Source organism: Clinocottus analis, unplaced genomic scaffold (assembly GCF_023055335.1).
Source record: "Clinocottus analis isolate CAN_PGR_092001 unplaced genomic scaffold, fCliAna1.0.p SCAF_2, whole genome shotgun sequence".
NCBI classification, from domain to species: Eukaryota; Metazoa; Chordata; class Actinopteri; order Perciformes; family Cottidae; genus Clinocottus; species Clinocottus analis.
In genome coordinates, this window is record NW_027175931.1 from 6,767,124 (window position 1) to 6,786,543 (window position 19,420).

The 19,420-nt window shown below is 43.2% G+C and overlaps 2 protein-coding genes across 2 annotated transcripts in view; one reads left to right on the plus strand and one right to left on the minus strand.

Moving 5' to 3' along the window:
• The window catches only part of veph1 (ventricular zone expressed PH domain-containing 1), a 68,381-nt gene that overhangs the window by 42,684 nt on the left and 6,277 nt on the right, over window positions 1-19,420 (minus strand). Inside the window, exons 2-4 of the mRNA XM_068584710.1 lie at window positions 17,633-18,136; window positions 17,263-17,481; window positions 14,222-14,396 (exon numbers count right to left, since the gene is read on the minus strand). Coding sequence (XP_068440811.1) covers window positions 14,222-14,396; window positions 17,263-17,481; window positions 17,633-17,770 — 532 coding nt within the window. The 5' untranslated portion in view covers window positions 17,771-18,136. The remainder of the gene's footprint in view (window positions 1-14,221; window positions 14,397-17,262; window positions 17,482-17,632; window positions 18,137-19,420) is intronic.
• Window positions 1,137-8,449, plus strand: ptx3a (pentraxin 3, long a). The gene is made up of 4 exons (XM_068585237.1): window positions 1,137-1,459; window positions 3,787-3,946; window positions 4,040-4,488; window positions 6,515-8,449. The coding sequence occupies exons 1-4, from the start codon at window positions 1,321-1,323 to the stop codon at window positions 7,177-7,179; spliced, it is 1,413 nt and encodes a 470-aa protein (XP_068441338.1). The 5' UTR covers window positions 1,137-1,320; the 3' UTR covers window positions 7,180-8,449.

Below are 19,420 nucleotides of genomic sequence, written 5' to 3' on the forward strand. Positions count from 1 at the left end.
GATTACAACATACAGGCTACCTCCAACGACGCATTACTCACCGCCTCGCTTGCAAGGTCCGAGTGCCGCTTTCACATTCTGTACTTGCGAGAGCCAAATGTTTTCACAGGGATGGAAATTTAGAGAACTTTTTGAACGTTTACTGAATCGCTGACCGGATACTCCTCATGTGTTTGCACAATTTTGCGTAAGAAAAGCATTTACGGCTAAACTTGATTGGGATGGATCAAGGACAGCTTGGGTTTAGAGTTCAGGTTTGCAGAAGGATTAGTTTTGGGGTTGAGGTATTATTACAAGTTGGGTAGGCAAGAGTTTTGTCTTTTTTTTTTGGTGTCAATAATGTATTAAAAACAATTGTTGGGATCAAGGATCTTTTCAAAAAGCACACAGACAGCAGTCACATCAGTGTCATGTTTAAGAAGGTCACTGGACTTTAAGACCGAGCTCAACTGATGTGGATGAGACACTGAAGTCAAATGATGAAATCGTTCAACTTTGACTGACTACTTTTCCAGTTGTTCTCCGCCAACATGTTTTGCTGTGTATTCAGGGATAACTAACATTTTGGACAGTTTGGGTCTATCGGAAAGATCAATGGTCTTGAGAGTCTGGCTAAGATGTTGTCCCGATTTATTGGCCTTATTACAACCTATTATACCGCCTCAGCATTGTGTTCTTTGCCCTGTCAGACTTTGCTGTAGGGATGTCATCGTGTTCCCAGCTTTTATTGTGTTGAGTTGAGCCAAATTCATTTTTTAAGTAAGAGTAAGTACAAAGGGCTGAGCTTTCAAATCTGCTGGATCCGTTTACAGATAAATTCAGTAAATCAACATAAAGTACTGAATAGTATATTAAATGTGTGTGTGTGTGTGTGTGTGTGTGTGCATGCGTGCGTGCATGTGTGTGTGTAGCGCACGTAGCCCCTCTTTGGTTGAAGTACTCTACACTGCCAGGCTTCCTGCCAAAGGATTGCTCAGCATTTAACGAGAGAGAGAGAGAGAGAGAGAGAGAGAGAGAGAGAGAGAGAGAGAGAGAGGTGGGGAGTCATTAGGGAGGAGGGACACATATTGTATGAGAGTGAGGGGTTGAAAAAGAGAGCGGTGGACCTGCAGCTCTGTAGAAAGTGAGACAGACCGGGAGAAGCAGCAGAGATAAAAAAAAACAAAGCAAAACAAACACAGAGCTAATCGCACACACACAGACGCAGACACACACAGACAAGCCGGTCGGCAGAGGAGCGAACCTGAAACTCCGCAGACACACTCTTCAAACACTCTCACTCTCTCTCACACACACTCAGTCGGCAGCGGCAGCAGCAGCATGTTCGGGTGGCGGCTCCCCCAGGCAGTGTGTGCGCTGTCGGCGTGCGTGTGTCTGATTCTCGCATATGAGGAGGATATTGAGGTCAACTACGCTGACACCTACTACAATGAAATCACAGATGGAGAGACACCAGAACGTAAGTGTTAAACTGTGTGTGCATTGGGGCTGATTTATCTGATTAAGATTCTCAGATGGACATGTTGCAATTTAATTTCGTTCTGGGAGCGTGTAATTGATTTCTTGCAGGATTCATGCGTGGGGTTGTGCGGAGGTGTGAGCTCAGGACTTTATGATTCATCATCATAAAACCTGTTATGTTCAGTGTCATTACTGAGAGTGAACTCAGTTACAAGTGTACCGACCAAACTTTAAAAGTGACAACAAAAGAAAGCACTGGACTTTGGTTAGCGTTTAGATTTTGAGAAGAAAGATTTAGCAATAGAGGGGGAAAAAAGGAACAGTTGGGATCCAGTTACACAATAGTCTCCTCACAGGTTGCAGAAAACGACAGAACAATACAGCTAAGGCGGTTCGTTGTTTGGGATTGGTGGGTACTTTATAATCCATTTGCAGAGGCAGCTTCACATACGGAGATAGAGGACAAGACAGGGAGAAGAGATGAAAGTCCGCAGAGTACACGGACTGTGGGCAGGCACGGAGTTTGCATGAGACGAGCAGAATCAAAGAAAGTGCTGAGTCAGGAAAAAAACGGCCTTCTCAACCAACACATATTTCAGCATGAATGACTGCTCACCAAACTCTTCTCGCTCAGCTGTTCTCGATGAGAACGTGCGAGCGCATGAGTCTGTGTGCGTGCAATCGAACCCTCCCCCCCACCCCTCCGAAGCTTAAATTTGGCATTTGTTTGTCGTTTTAAAAACTGGCAGGAGGTATAGTCGCAGAGCCAACAGTTAACAGGCAGAAAACTTTGTTCTGGGCAGAGCCTGCGAAGTGATTACACCAAGAGAGAAGGTGGGAGTCGTTAGGTTGGAGAAACACGACCTTTCCTAATTGGCTTGAAGGACTAAAGAGAAAAAAGTGAAATCACGTGAGTTACATTGAGTTTTGTCTGCAGGTGTGTGAGAAACGAGAGAGGGCCACAGAGAGAGAGGGAGAGAGAGAGAGAGAGAGAGAGAGAGGGAGAGAGAGAGAGAGAGAGAGAGAGAGAGGCCCATAGGAAGACACAGATCAGTGCTTCTGACCTGCTCGTAGCTCTCAAACGCTGGAGGGGGTGGAATTTAAATCAACAAGGGCTACGTGAGAGAGGTCATGACACAGTTCATTTCTAAATGAATGGCAGGCGAAGACATGTACAGGTTATAGTACTTCTACTCTACTCCATCATCAGTCATTTGTTTCTGTTTTCTGCCGAATGCTGCATGTGCAGGTAAGTGTATGTGCACATACAGTACCGTGTGTAGACTATTGAGACTTTAAATCCTTTGAAAGGTCACACACAAACACTATGTAATTCTTTCATTCAGGAATAGATAAACAAATGAAACGAAGCAGGAAGTGATGATAGTAAAATGATAGAAGGCTAAAGGGCGCTATACTCCACTCATTAGCAGATGAATCCTCCCTAAACCTTTGACAGTGCTTTTAGTTTAGTAAGTTAGTGTTGGCAGAGTGCATGAACCTTCCGTCTAATTTACTTTGAATCTTGGGGACGGACAGACAAAACACATCCGCAGTCCTGTGATAATGCCCTCTAATAAGGTCTGCAGGTAAACAGAGTTTGGGAAGCTCAAATGTTAATCAGAACAGTGTGTCCGACACGTTCTCACTCCCCTGGCTTTGCTTTATCTCTCTCCTACTTTCTGCAGCTCTTTCCTTTTCATTGTAAACAAAACCTTCCTTTTCCTTCCTTCTTTCTCCTCACTCACTCACGCAGGGAGTCAGATGATCTTTCCGGAAGAGCAAAGTGGTTTATGAGTCAATTGTAGGGTTTCTTTCTCACGCTCTTTTAGCGCTCCCCTAACGAGCTCATTTCCTCTTTTGGCCCCATCTTTGCTCTTCATTTTACCTGCTTTATTAGCTATCTGTGTTTCTGTCTCTCTCCTTGCAATCAGGCAATCCAAACACACATAAATAAAGATCTATAAGCTTCTCACTACTCCCACCCCTGATTACTTCAGAACTTGCTTGGTATCATCACATTTTTAAGCTTCCATCACTGTTAAAGTAGTCCAGTGATAGTTACCTGTGAATCTATGAGTACATTGCAAACAGGAACTACTTATTTGGCACACTTGTAATTGTGCCCATTCAACAAAATGCAAACAAATACAAGCAACAAAGTTGGTAACTAGTTGTATCTCCCAAACCATTATGGAAATTGAATTTTAAAAAAGAATAATGTGGGGTCTTCTCTACATGCATGCTGCAGAAACCCCAACAACTTCGTCTTCTGTTTAATCTTGAGCTTAACTTTCCTTTCCTTCTTTCCATCCCCCTATCCAGCCACACCGAGTCAAGCCCCCTGCAGTTCTGGAGACCTGTCCAAATGGGACAAAATCTTTTCAATGCTGGAAAACAGTCAGATGAGAGAGAACATGCTGATTCAGTACGCGGATGACATGATCAAGGTGGAGATGGCCTCACTGCGTGGGGAAATGCTCAGGTTTGTTGGACAAAGGGATCAGAGAACAGCAACTGATGATGATTGCCATGATTGAAAATGAAATTAAAATACTCCATTGGTTCTTTTGGTAAGGTTTGTAGCTCGGTATGGTACATCCTGCGGGGTTGCATTGGAGTCAGCAGGAAGAAAAATGGCCTCGCAGATGGACGGCCGCATCCGAGAAACCGTGGAGCGACTCAAACCCAGAGATCCGACTTCTGTGGCTGCCGCTGACGGTGGGAATTCAGTCTGGAATCCTCACCACCTGGAGGCGACGCTGCAGCAGCTCCTCTCTGCGGCACGGACACAAGCATCCCGACTTGCCAAGCTGGAGACCAGCTGCTTCAGCGGCCCAGGAGTGGGGATGGGGTTGAATGCGAAGCCAGGATCCCAGCTTCCAGACGCTGGGGGGGCAGGGCTCCGGGAGCAAGAGGTCACATCACAAGCGATGGCTTTGGACGGGGTGCTGTCTGCAATGCAACAGATGAGCGTGGAACTGGGGGAGGTGCAGAGGTCATCGAAGCAAAGATTACTACCCGCAGGTGAGATATCCATCTTAACATCAGCTATCCCCGTCTGTCGTTACCTGTTGCTTTCTTTGTGTTTGTCTTTACCTCTCATGACGACGCCAGCAAAACTATCTTCCGCCTTCAAATTTCTTTTTTCCGCGTTGACACCTTCAGGTCACCCGTCAGGTAAAAGAATGAGAACCATTTGCTTGTGAACGCTCAATAACAAATCATGCACCGTGTGGTTGTCCAAAGTATCTATTGCACTTATGTCTCCAGGCGTGTTGTCCTCCCCAAATAGCAACCTAAACTTTTCCCTTCACAATTAGTCTAATTTGAAACAGTCAAGTCAAACAGCAAGAAGACGGGCCAGTGGATGGTCTGGGGTCAGTTGTCTAATATTCACTTATTGCCTCTTATTAATGTTGAACGGTTATTGAACATTCATTTTAGAGTCATCACAAAACAATAACAAAACTCAAACTCTCAGCTCAGGTAGAGTGGGACTCGATTTATCAAGCTAAACCTTTGCCTTAAGCTATTTCCTTTGATTTGCATAATTATTTAAAGACTTTAACAGTTAAAAGGATAAAAATTGGGAGCAAATAAATGCAGGAAAGGATAAGGATAACGCAGAACACTTGCTGGACTGCCTGCGAACACAATCTTCTCAGATTCAAGACGGCACCACATATGGTTTGCATTACCAGAGCTTCTATTTCGGTTTACCCTCCTTGAAAGAACACTGACTAATACCGATGCAACTTCAGAGATTAAGTGACTAAGTGTGAGTATGTAGACCTGGACCACAAAGGCATCGCTCATGTCAGTAAGACAACTTAATTTCCAAGACTTAATCAAGTAGAAAGTGCAAAAAAAAGGATATGTTAAATTACTCATGCATGCGCACACACATTTACGGTCCAGAAATATAAATCTGGCCTACATAGAGACTAGAGGGGGATGTAATCATATGCCGCTAAAACCACACCAAAGCACACTGGTAAAGCAGAACCAGATGGAAACACACACACACACACACACACACACACACACACACACACACACACACACACACGCGCGCACACACACAGCATGTTTACCATTGTTTTCTGAGTGGCAGAAACCTGAGACAAATCAAACAATTATCTGGTACCCAAGAGAGACAAAGAGAGAGAAAAGGAGAGAAAGAGACTTATGGCGGTGAAAAATTATGAAAAGAACACAATTAAAAGGGGAGTGAAGAAGATAAATGCAAATAAAAGATGCAGCGTGAGACCAAAAAACAGGAGCTTTCTATAAAGATAAATTACCTGGAAAGACCTTGCTCAAAGGAATACGCCCGATACCAAACAGTTTCCTCTTTGTAAAACAGATTTTAAAAGTAGGTTTTACAATGCAGAGTTTTGAAAAGCAGTGAGTTGAAAGCGAGAGGAGCAGGGGAATGATTAATGAAGCAGAACAGACCGATGAACCAGATGATCCAGACTGTGTGTGTGTGTGTGTGTGTGTGTGTGTGTGTGTGTGTGTGTGTGTGCGTGTGTGTGTGTGTGCATTTGCTGGTGGGGCCAGAAAAAAAAAAACTTGCATGGTATATGACCCAATCACCTTAACTTGAAGTGAACTTTGACTGACTTCCATATTCACTGTAATACTGCCACATATAAGTTTTCGAATTATTCAACGTTATATGCCACCAAAATGTACAAATGTATTTAACTGTATCTGGTGATGCATCAGTCCGTTTTCTCACAAACAGTAAGATTTGTTGTTGTTATGGAGGGCATGTTTTTTTCAGTTGTCGTTCATGCTTTATATAACATATTGTAACTTTCTTTGAAAAGAGAGTTTGGACTAACTGTGCTGTCTTTCAGGCTTGTATGAAATGTCTTCAACCTGTGATATATGTATTGCTTTTTTTGTTCAAATAATTAAAAAAAAAATACAGATTTACAATAAGACTTGAAAGTCTTTCTATCGAGCTTTCCACTCAACAATGATTCCAGAAAAATCAATCACCAATACTGACAAGTAACACCAAACATGTCTTCTTGTTCAGGTTGTGAGATGGCGCTCCTCTTCCCGATGCGTTCCCGTCGAATCTACACCTCCGTCATACCAGACGTCCCCCTCTCCGTCTCCTCCTTCACTGTCTGCATGTGGGTGAAGCCGACCTCTGTGTCCAACAGAACCGTGCTTTTCTCGTACGGGAACCGTCGCAACCCGTATGAAATCCAGCTGCTGCTGGGTCAAACCTCCGCGCTCTTCACCGTCGGAGGAGAGGCTCACCTGGTGGAGGCCCGGGATGTGGTGAATCCAGGAGGCCCGTCGGAGTGGATCCACCTGTGCGGGGCTTGGTCATCCGAGCAGGGCCTGGCGTCCCTGTGGGCGGCTGGGAAAAAGGTGGCCTCCACACCCGGAGTGGCGGAGGGACACGTCTTACCCGACGGAGGCTCGCTACAGCTGGGGCAAGAACGAAACGGCTGCTGCCCTCTGTCCCCGAGCAGCGGGAGCGGGGTGACAGGGTTTGATGGAGGGTTCGATCCCAAGATGGCGTTCGCAGGGAAGATGACCGGAGTGAACATGTGGGACAGGGTGCTGTCAGAGGAAGAGATTTCCCAGCTGGCTTTGCGGGAGGGCCCGGGCAGCAATCTGAGGGGGAACATGGTGGCGTGGGGAGTGACGGAGATGGTGCCACATGGAGGCGCTCAGTTCATCAACTGAAAGGTTTCCTCGAGGTGGAACGTTCCATCAACATCTTCATCATCATTGTGAATACCAGCAACATCGTAATAAGCTTTCATGATGCCACTGAAGAGAGCAATTCATAACCATCAATTTGCAATGTCTCATCGTTGTCCCTAGTGTTAAATGTTTTAGTTAATATGTTACTTTTTTTCTTCATCATCGTCTCCATTGCTATTATCATGAACAATAATGCTGCAATGAATTTGACTGGACATGTTCCAACGAGAGAAAGCAAATGTTGTGAGAGAGATTTATTTTTGTAACAATCTTTTGATCTGAGGTCATAATATATACCCACACCTACACACATGCAAACGCTCACACATACACACACATACACACGCACACGGATGTAAATTCAGCTTAGAAAACTTGTTATAGCAGACAAAGTGATGCATTTACCAAAGACTCTACCAATTAGACTATAAGAAAGAGTCTTATTAAAGTGAACAGGTGTTGAGCCAGTAAACAGAGTACTCGGCAGACTTTTTGAGTGTACCAATGATCTTTTATCTCTTTTTATCTATATTTGTACAGAAATAGCTAATGCAGTTCAATTATCCATTTAAAACATGTTAAGTATTGATATAACACAATATTTTGTTTTCTATTTTTACAGTCTTGTAGGTACAATTATTAGATGTTCGACATTGACTGTCATCTATCCCAGTTCCAACTGAAAGCAATTGAAATAGAGGAACCATTCATGTGTTAATAATGTGTTGTCATGTGCGACATATCATGTATTAAACACCTGACCAGACTGAAAAACTGCTTTCATACATGGACAACTGCGGAAAACAGCTTCAGACACATTCTTGTTTTTTTACAAACTTATTAATTCACTCTAATTTTCTTGAATTTGTTTAAGCTTTTAAAGCATTTTTAAGACCTTACATTTCCAAACGTGTACTCATTAAAGTGTTTACATTCATATGAGTTTTATATAATTCCAGTTCTCCTCTGTTTTTTCGTGAGCAATTACATTTTAGAGTTACATTTGTGTTCTTTTTTTAAACTGCATAAAGTAATAGGATTAAAACCGTTATATGTGTAATGTGAAATTTACATAGCTTTTTATGTAATTGTTAAAATAAACTGAGAACAATGTTTACACACTAATCGTTCATGAACGGCGTTGTCTTGTATTATAATGTAAATGCTTTTAAAGTTCTTGTGAAAAGGTGAAAATGAATGTATTTTGTACATAAATATATTTTGCATAAAATGACTGGATGAATGGAGAGTGAGATACGAATAAACATTTCAAGTTATATTATATTCTCTTGGAGTGTTTTTTGGTCATCTAAAAATCTGATCAAGCCAGATTATGGTTTATGGGTACAATCAACAAATAGATATTTTTAAATTTCATCAATTCAAGCGCACACACTCACTGATGGCAGACGAGCCACCATGCAGGACTCTCGCCTGCACATTGGGAACTATCTGGGGTCCTGTGACTCAAAGACACCAAATCTACAGTTAGCGGACAACCAGCTCTTCCATCTGAGCCACAATACGCCCCAATGTGCACACAAGTTTATACCCAGAGTCCATCTTTTCATTTCTATCACCGATCAGAGGAAACATTTGCTGAGTTCATTGAGTTTGGTGTTTTTTTTTAATTGCACTTCATTGTTAGTTGAGGAAAAAGTCATACTGCAAAAAAAAGGCATTAAACCTACACTAGTCTGTTGAAATACTAATTGAATTTAAAACAGACTTCTGCCTCTGGCTAAGATACATAATTCTCCTGATAAAGCTCACAGCACTATCAAGCTGAGTTTAACATTTTCTGTTGATCCAAAGCTTGCAAGGTAAGCTAAGTGGATTTGTATAGCATCTTCCTGTCTGTCCTTTTCTCAACAACAGTTCATCCAATCGACTTCACACCTGGTTGGTGAATTGCTGAGGAGCCAAGGAAGTGCAGTGATGAAATACGCTCTTGCCATGTACGGCGCATATTGATTAGTTGTGTGTTATGTGCACACTGTCCAGTATATTGAGACCCCCTATTAACTGTTACATCACCACTGTTACAAAAGGCATGCTGGGTAAAGCTTGATCTCCGTTGATGTTCGTGTGAGCTTGTGCATTACTGAGAATCGGCACTTTTATTTTATTCAAACTGCTTTACATAAGGAAAAGACATGATTTGCATTTAAAAAAGCAACATTCAAAACACTATGAGCTTTCCCTTGCTCATAGTAACCATCTTGTATTCAGAGAGTATTGTTTTTGCAACACAATCCTTTACATTTAGAATAAAATTAATTCATTTATAAATTAAAGGTTTTGGGAGTAACATCACTGGAATACATTTGTCTCCATAAATAATGCAACAGGAAAAATGTAAATACTCAAAAGTGCAGTACAGATAATAATATACAGCGCCAAATGAATCCAAGACACAGCCATGAAGATCCTTTCATACAATGTATGTAATCTCCTGTTGATTACATTTTATCTTACGCATGAAAATACTGCAGCTCATACATGCTCACAGTTTACTGAGGCCCATCCTGCTTACTTCCTCATTAGTGAAATATAACAGCTACAACCTCTGGATCGTCTCCAACTGTTCCTGTGACCGGTTATGAAATGGAAACGTCACCTTTCACACCGGCTCCTATCCAACCCACCCTGCCTTACTTACAAGACGAAGTACAGTAAGTAAACATGTTTCGCAGCAGGGGAGCCTGGAAACACATAAAACTCTGACAGATGACACATTCCAAACTTCAGTGTTACCTTAAGATCGGGTTTTACTTTGAGAAGGAAGGAACTCTTAGCTCTAAAATCCTTAAGGAGCCAAAGCAATGCCATGTGTTTCAGTGTGCAGGTGTGTGTGTATGTGTGTATATACTGTATGTGAGTGTGTGTGTGTGTGTGTGTGTGTGTGTGTGTGTGTGTGTGCGTGCGTGACATCTGATAATGGCCGAGTCCTTACTAAAGAAAGCTATAAAACCTTCACGCTATATCCTGCTTCTGGCTTCCTGTAACTTGTGAACACGGACACAGATGCTCATAAACTTTGCTTTCCATGGAACTAACAGATATATAACAGAAACACAACAAAGGACAAAATGTAGCCGACACATTCCCTTCCACAAATCATAGACAAATGGGTGAAATTAGGAGAAAAACCCTGCATGTGGCGACCTCAGGCTTTGGTAACAAACTTAAAGTGTAAACACACACACATGCACAGTCCATCCTGCGAGCTCGTGTGACCAACTCATCACCCCCGCCCCCCATCATCAACGTCACCCGAACCCCATTACATCAGCTCACATCCTGATCAGAGGGGCTGCTGGGAAAAAGAGAGGTCATCTGTTTTTACTTCTGCAAGCTTTGTGCGTGTGCGTGTGTATGTGTGCACAGTTTGGCATGTGTATAGTCTTGTGTTTATGTTGTGTTGTGTTTATGTTGCGCTTCGAGAAGGGACGGGAGGAGAGAAGTAGAGGCGAGGTCAGCAGTGGGGGTAAAAATGTAAAACTGCCGAGGCTGCAATAAAAACTGTCCAAGGAAACGTAAGTATGAACTTACTTTAATAAAGCCCTCAAGCAAGCCTCGTTCACTTTCATCCTTTCTCTCAGTGTGTGTGTGTGTGTGTGTGTGTGTGTGTGTGTGTGTGTGTGTCTATGTGTTATTCCAGCTCTCATAAGGCCCACCATCAGTTCCACATCTCCTGTCAAGTCGGATCCCTGCCACTGCAAGCTTTTTAGTGTCTATTTGCATGTAACATTTTGTCCCTCCAGCCTTTTCTGTTTCTCTCTATAAACTCACAAAGAATAAAGTTTCACTGAGTGCTGGTGTAACACAAGTGTCCTGAAGTGTGATATTATGTGATGACTTTGGGGAGGTCATAAATCTATTGGAAAGAAATGTGCAGGTCAAAGTTCTGTCACAAACATTATGACTGTATCTCCCCTGAGCGACTGACCAGCAGGAATTTGATGTGTGCGTGTGGATAACAAACTGTATTGATATGACACACTGACAAGCGTGTGGGACCTTATTTGCGTCTCTTTTCGATCAAATTATCTGAGTTGGACTTTGGCTCATCACCGAGCGAATAGCTCATTAGATTACTCAGATGGAGCATAAAAGTTGGAGGGGTGGAACAAACATCAGGCTCGTTCGAGATGAGCCAGTTCCGCGCCGAATCGATCGCCGACGATCGACGCGCAATGCACGCCGGTTAGATTTGTGTCCGACTTGCTCCCGCCTTGCTCTGACGTCATGCACACGTGGTCAACGATACTCTCACGAGAGCAAGGCGGCCGTCGATTTCAGAGCCAGGCGCTACAGCAGCTCTCCTCCAACTGACTGGCCCAGTGCATGATGGGAAACGCTTGGCTCTCGCCAAATTAAAGAGCTGATTGGCTCTTGGATGTGACAGCAAACACCACGTGCTGTAGAAAATGCTTATTGTATGTGTAGTTGTAATACCTAACGCTCGATTGTTAACTATCAGTCTCAGGTTTAGTCTAAAAACATATTTTGTGTGGTTTAGAATACAAAATCGTATTTGTATAACACATATCAAAACTAGTAGTAATGTGTTTCACAGGCAGACGTAAAAACAAAAAAAGGATGTGCGTTCCACCCAGAAGGCTCCACCCACTCCTCGTTAGGAGAGCATTGAGATCAGGTGTGGGAAGAGACACACCTGAGCCTGATCTCCTCGTCAGGGAGCTAACCAATAGCAAAAGAGGGGGCCATGTGACAAAAAAAAGAAGAGAGGTTTCTCCTCTTCATGAAGGAGATTAAGCCGGTAAGTCGGCTCGTGGCCCGGCTGATATAGTTTAGTTGGTGCTGTGAATTGACAGAGCTCTGGACTGAGCTACGTGTTCAGTTATTTTGTGTTTGTTTAATTAAAAACCTTTAAAACCTGCAGGGCTATGCCTATGATTGCTGCGTTGCCTTAACTTCTGTATCCTCTGTACAGTCCCGTTACATTAACTTAAAATATTTCCTTTTACATCTTCATAATATTTAGAGCTTGTCGTCTTATTACTCTCTAACTTTACTGGCGCAATGCGACACTTCTTTGTCAAGACTGCCTCAAAAGTCAATCAGCACATTGCAGTGAGTAACGCTTTTATGTGAATCCTCATCGAGGACTGACTCATATATACATTGTGTCATACAGTAAAAAACTTAACTCTTGTTGGAGGAGCTTAAATAGAGTAGAAATTCCCCAGAAAATAAATAGCGTTAGCTGATTTGATTTGTCTTTTTTTCTGGAAAGAGGCTGTGATGTTTCTTTCTTCAGAGTCAACATCTGCATCTTAGTGCACTTGTGACTTCAACAGTAAGCCATGTTGACAGGCATAGGTTTCCAACACAGTGCCCGAATGAAATACTAATCTTATTAGTCTCATATAGCAACTCTAATCAGAAAAAGACCTGGTTTCTGTTCCCCCATTGGCAGGGCACCTGGTGTCTCTATTTTCAGCCACAGTTTTATGACTAAAGGTGTAAAGTGTCTTCCAACTATTTAACGCTCTAAGCCTAAACTCTGGCTCAACTTCACTTGTATAATAAACCAGACAGCAGAGACCTATAAGCTGTTTCATGTGCTGAGCTGCTGGCAGAAACTCTGCTTGGTGGGAGCATCACAGCGGTAAGTTTCTCACTCTGATGCTGCAAGAGGTGATAAGCACCATGCAAGTGTGTGTGTGTGCATGTGTGTGCGTGTTTGGGCTGATAGTTCAGCATGTTGCCAAAAGCAAGAAAAGCACATCCATCCATGCAAATGTGCACAGAATCATGTTCACATAACGAGACCTAAATTATTTCTCCACCAACAAAACTGTTCTCTATTAACTGAACTGCTGCATGGCAACCCGCTCGTATTAATGTATTAATGGTGTGTGTGTGTGTGTGTTTGTTTGTGTGTGTGTGTGTGTGTGTGTGAGAGAGAGAGTTGCCTGAGGTGTAAACAGATCTCATTGAGGCAGTGCTAACTATGGTTCTTTAGACACCTGCACCAACGTACATGTTAAGAAGGCAGAAAAAAGGGAATCTCTTTCTTTAACCATTGACCAGTGTTCAGTTTCCCTCCCTGCCCTTCACCGTTAAGCGGGGAAGTAGAAGACAGCACTGATCAGACAGCGCTGATCAGCCTGAGGACACGTCCGCTTGAAGACGATACATGCCTCAGCTAGATTTATATTATTTGGTCATGGGATTTTTATTTTTATTTTCTACATTTGTTTGGAATTTAATTCCTTGTGGGGCAAATCAAGCAATTAGCCTTTTGAATCAAACAGTAAAGTAGACGAAACCGAACCGAGTTGAAATATCAACATATTACGCAGACCAAAAGAAGAAACTCCACGTCACAAAACATCGGTTGTTTTCTCCACACAATGAACTACATCTTACGTAGGACTTTCCACGCTGCATCAAAGGGCCATCGGGGAAAACATGATTTGAAGCAGCTGTTATTTACCATCACTATTATCCCCAGTGAGCTGGCAATCATTGTAAAAGCACTCCCTACAGCTCATGATAGGATAGGACTGTGGTTTGCTACTACGTCGACTGCAGATTACAACGGTAATTCATTTTTCCACACCAGTAAACCAGCTAATCCCATTGTTGCAGCCCTCCCAGTAGGAACATATGAGCAGTACTTCTACAAGCGCAACTCACATGTCAACTATCAACAGCTAAATAAACACAACAACGCCTCTAATAAAACCCTTTATTATGTTCATTCTTAAGCAGCGTTCTCCTGCAAAGCTCTTTTTGTAACTCTCCTCTTTATAGTCGCTACAAAAGGCACACGCGCTAGCTCCCCAACACACACAGAGACGTTTTTCCTGTAAGGAGGTCTGTATCCATCTGGAGCCGCCTAAACTAAAGAAAAGGAGAAGAACCGCAATGCATTGCATGACATTTGAAAGGGTAAAACTCACTCGCTTTACCCCTTTGTGAACAGCAACATCTAAAATATGTTGTGCGCACGTTAGTTTATGGTATGTGTGTGTGTGCATCCTACCTCCCAGCACACTGAGCGCTATGGCCTCCGTGTGTTCAGCCAGCAGATCAGCCTTGGCGATAGCAGCCAGGGAGAGATAACTGGACATGTTCCTGCTCAGCTCCCTGTTCCCGCTCTGCAGGAACCGCACCGCCACCGGGACGGCCAGCACCATGACCGAGGGACAGCTGTAGTTCTGGGCGGACAACAGAAGAGAAGAGGTTGAGAGGAACGACAACCATCAAACATTCAAGGGAAAGAAAGGAGACCCGGGGGCTTTTATTTAGAGCATTTTCATATAAGTAGTAACTATTGTTCTGCTCTAGAGAGATCTAGCTCTCTAACATTTCATTTTTTTGTATCTCTGTAATGGTCCAGACGCACAGCTGCCTGATCTTTGGAGGCACTGAGCTTGTCATGTAAAAACATGGAACGGTGTGACTTGAAAACATCCACACTGCTGCAAGTTATGCATCAAATAGATTTTTCAGACAAAAAAGCGGAAGCTACGAGCAGTACAGTGTCAAAAAGATTAAAACCAGGCTTTAAGACACATTTGAAATCGCTCACATTTACCATGTGATTCAGGTTTGTAGCAGAGGGAAAGAACGTGTGTTGTGTTTGAGGACGCAGACACGTGCAGATGGTTTGTCCCTGTGAACATTTGCAGGAGGAAGACTGAAGAGAAGGGATTTGAAAAGCACTAGCACCCTCAACAGGACAGACTCATAGCAAGTAAGTGTGCTTGTGAGTGAGTTTGTGCGTCTGTGACACATTTAGATGGAAAAGAGAACCCCCCTTTTATTGCGGAGGTTTAAAGGTGAAAGTAGACAAGTTTTAGATTTACATTTCTAAGACCCTCGGCAGTGATTACATAAATAAATGTGTTTTATGAAAGGTTAACTGCACCCTGTGAACGTCAAGACACTTCTTTCAAAGTCAATCTTCCTCATCTGCTTCTTCTTCAGAATACCCAGAATGCCTTTCAACCTGATGTACACAGTTGTTTTCACAAGAGGGGATTTGTCAACTTTCCCTCTCTTTGTCTGTCACACCTCTATTCAGCCACTAGATGGCGGTGCAGACAAAGTATCACCAACAACGTTATTCAGTCAGGATGATCCATCAAACAATCTATCAATCTACATTCAATTACATTCATTTAACGGGCTCTAACTTGAATCCAAATATACATTATATTTTTGTCCAGGTTCTTTATGTATGGATTTACAGATTTATTTATCTGTCCCATCTTTCTCTATCTAACCTTATCAGGGAGAGTCCCTTCAATGCCCATATAAAACATTCAAAAAAACGCTGTGGATGTCATCATAAGCCGGAAATCTGCAGGCATATGTGTGTGTGTGTGTGTGTGTGTGTGTGTGTGTGTGTGTGTGTGTGTGTGTGTGTGTGTGTGTGTGTGTCTGTGTGTTGCACACTAGCAGTAAGCTAATGAATCTTTCTTCCTGCACTCCTGCTTTTTGCTCCTCTCTGTGGGAGTCTCAGAGGAAGGTTGAAAAGAGTGTTTGTGCATCTTAGATTCAAAGTGACAGGAAGACAAAAAGAGTAGAAGAGATCATAGAAGAGATAAAGATAGTCGGAGGGTAAAAGAAGGTAAGAAAGAAAGAAAGAAAGTGGGAGACGGGGGAAATAGGTAGAATGAAATCAAGAGGAAAAAAGATTGAGAATGAAAGAGAGTGAAGAGAGAGAGAGAGTGCTTTTCTGTTTAGAGTTCAGACATCAGAGCCTGAAGTTGCTGTCAGAGCTGTCAGAACTTTTAGTCTCACCGCTGTGTGTGTGTGTGTGTGTGTGTGTGTGTGTGTGTGTGTGTGTGTCTGCGTGCCGTTCCCTCAAGAAATGGTCTCATTAAGATGGAATTAAGCACATTCCCGAAGGAAGTGGGGGAGTGAGAGTCCCTTTGCTTTTAAGCCTTTCATCTGCAGAGGTCTGATGGGGAAGTAGGCAACATTTAGATTTTACATTTTAAAATACCCTCAGCTGTGATTACATAGTAAAAAAAAAACACCTTTGAATGTGATGCAAGATAGATGGATGTTCTAATTCCTACTCGTAGAGCCACTTTAACTCAACCTTCCTGATCCACTTTTACTTCCAAATACCCAAAATGCCTTTCAGCCTGATGTCTGCTGTCTACAGTAAATAGTTGTATCTTATGATTCACCTGTTAGCTGCAGCATTAAGTCAAAAAAATGTCACCAAACAATACAATTCAGTATTTTTAAATGTTGGTTCTCGAGCTGGGAGGATGAATAATGGGACAGAAAAGAAGAAAAATTATGTTTTGCTGCTTAAATTTTGATTATTTCTACATCATTTCCCCAACCTTTTTTTCTTCTTTCCGAGATGTAAGACAGTAAGATTGCCTTGTACAATATTTTAATATATTATACCCAAAAGTCTATAAAATAGTACAGATTTGCTCCACCTCAACTTCCACTACAACAGTAAAATGTATTACACACAATAATGCATCAGTAATATCCAACAATATCCTAAATATTGTTACCATCAGTAGTATTATCATGATTATATTTAAAATACATTTGCAAATAAACCTTTTCAACGCAGGACTATAACTTGAAATAGAGTATATTTACATACTGCAATATTGCAATGTTTAATTAAGTAAAAGATCTGGAGACTTCATCCAGGTCCGTCTCATTGTCTTCTGGATTGGACTGTTTTCAGGATCATCATTGTCAGACAGACATTTCTGTCCATTTGTTAACCTTCAACAAAAGTTAACAATGTAGTTATCTGAGCCCGATTAGCCAGCTTGCTCTGCAAGATGTCCACTGACACATATCTGTGGTCCTGTTTACATTAGAGAACAGTAAATCCTCCTGTCCTGAGGTTTTTTATACAGAAAAAACCCTGTCTGGCAAATCCAGTACTGAAGTATCACATTATACAGAGTTCATTGTTCAAAGTGTCAGCAGATATGTGCAGAGGTATGTACTGGATGCGGCGTTTGTGCTTCCAACAAAAAAGAAATAAGCGTGCGTGTGCGTGTGCGTGTGCGTGTGCGCGTGCGTGTGTACCTGCAGGATACAGCTGGTGATGTCCGAGGCGATCTTGGTATGCGGTGTGTCCTCTGTGTTTTCACCTTGCGGGGTGAGGTTGTGTTCGAGACACGACTCCCACAGCGCCACCAGCGCCGTGCTGTGCCGCTCGATGGAGCCCGTCTCCCTGATGGCCGTGGTGATGCGCGTTATGCAAATCTCCACCACCGCCTGGTCGTTGTCATTGGTCAAGTAGTCCTGTCGGCCGGCGGACGGTGAGAGGAGACAAAACATTAGGGATACGGGGGGTAAATGAAGGGCGAACAGATGAATTATGGAGAAGCGCGTGAGCAGTTTTTCAAACTGACGTCTGCCCTTGTGGTACGCGTGATTGGTTGTGCTCACTGACCTGTGAGCAGGAGATGGCCTTGATCTGGTCCAGAGCCTGAGACAGACAGGCTTCGATCTCTGTGTCCTCCAGAGAAAACAGGTCGCCCGCTCTGGACAGATCCCTCTGGCCCAGCACCTGGCCGAACAGCTGGTGCATCCTGGTCCTGCTTTCAGACCAGTATGGGACTGGTGCTGCCCAGTTTAATAAGCCCTAACTGCGAATGTATGCATCCTCGACGTATTGATCAAGGAAAAGCCAACTTTTGAATGTTTTCCTCCTGGTTTTTCGGGGGATGATTTAGAGAGAACACAAAGTCCTTTGCATCGTGATCCCGAAAGAGTAGAAGCTTCTGAAATGTCCCAGCACTAATATTAGTGCTAATGTTTTCAAGAATGATCAGTTGGGTGAATTTGTGTAGAAATCCTCGTCGGTACAGTGCAGGACCAGGTAGGTTGGGTCTGCCTGAGGTCTGTTACCATGGAGACAAGGCATATTCTGAAGAGGGTTTTCTACAGCAGAGCCCTGAAGGAGAGAAGAGAGAGACGAATACATTAAGTAAATGCTGGGATAGTCATTTTGTATGCAAATATGAATAATCTGACGAGCACATAGATCGCTCCGCTGAGAATGAGAACGTTTGATTTGATCCAGTAAGAGAAGCGGTCGAGGATTTTTTTTTTACAGTGACTATATATAAGAAAACTTTGACAACCAAGAAACAGTCTAACGGAAGAGAATGCAAGTCAATATTAAAAGAAAAGTAGTCCTGCACCTCCCCGTTGGAGGAGGAAGGTTGACGCCGCTCTTCTATAGCTGTGTGTCTCTCCCACCAGCAGCTGCTTGGCAAACTGGACACAGTGGGAAACAACTAGCCCGGCTCCGTCCGAAGGTATCAGCCACTGAAAAGTCATCGCTCTCAGCCAAGAAAAAGTCCGGCGTGCAAAACCCCTTGTAAATCCACAGCATGCACATTTCATTTGTGGTTTCACTCATGAAACAAATGAGACAAACCGTGTTAGATCATGAGCCTCAGGTGAATGTTGTTTCCTGTCTTCAGGCTAAGCTCAGCGGACATGCTGCTGGCAGGAGCTTCATATTAGTCTGAATAATCATGTATGCAAAGGAACTATTGCTGGCGTTTCGCTTTCAAACCGACTTCATGTGAACAACAACCGTTTCAAGCATCTTAACAGTATCTGCTTAAGGCCTGCTCCTCCTGTCCTCCTCCCTTATCCATGCCTCCTACAGCTTCCTCTCCTCGTCCTCTTTCTGCAGGAGTAAGCTAAGATTTTGGCATCGGAAGCGCTTTGGTTTTTCCGTTTGTAGTCCGAGTAGTATCGACCAATCACGTTGAAGCAGGCTTTGGTTGAATTCGGGTCCACAGTCCGCGTAGAGACCAACGAGTCAGAAACGCATCGGCCAGAATGACAGCTCAGAATGCGCTGGCTGTCGTCTGAAGATGATCTTGCTTTAAAAAAGTTTAAAATGAGTGAATCAAATCTCGCGCCTGAAGCTGCTAATCGGACTGTAAGCAATGAGCAGCGCACGGTAAAGGAAATCCAGGAGCTAAATCATTCTCCGGCTCCACTGGGACCCCAGAACCAACGGCCCCTTGACGCCAGACGCTCACGTGTCGCCAGACGGATAGCCGATGGGTTCAGAGATCCATGTCTGAATGATGTGAACGAGATGATCTCGTGGTAATAATGTGTGACATATCAGCTACAGAATCATACATACTTACCATCGTGTGACCACGCAGACACCGCCACACACACAGACGCACGCACGCACGCACACACGCAT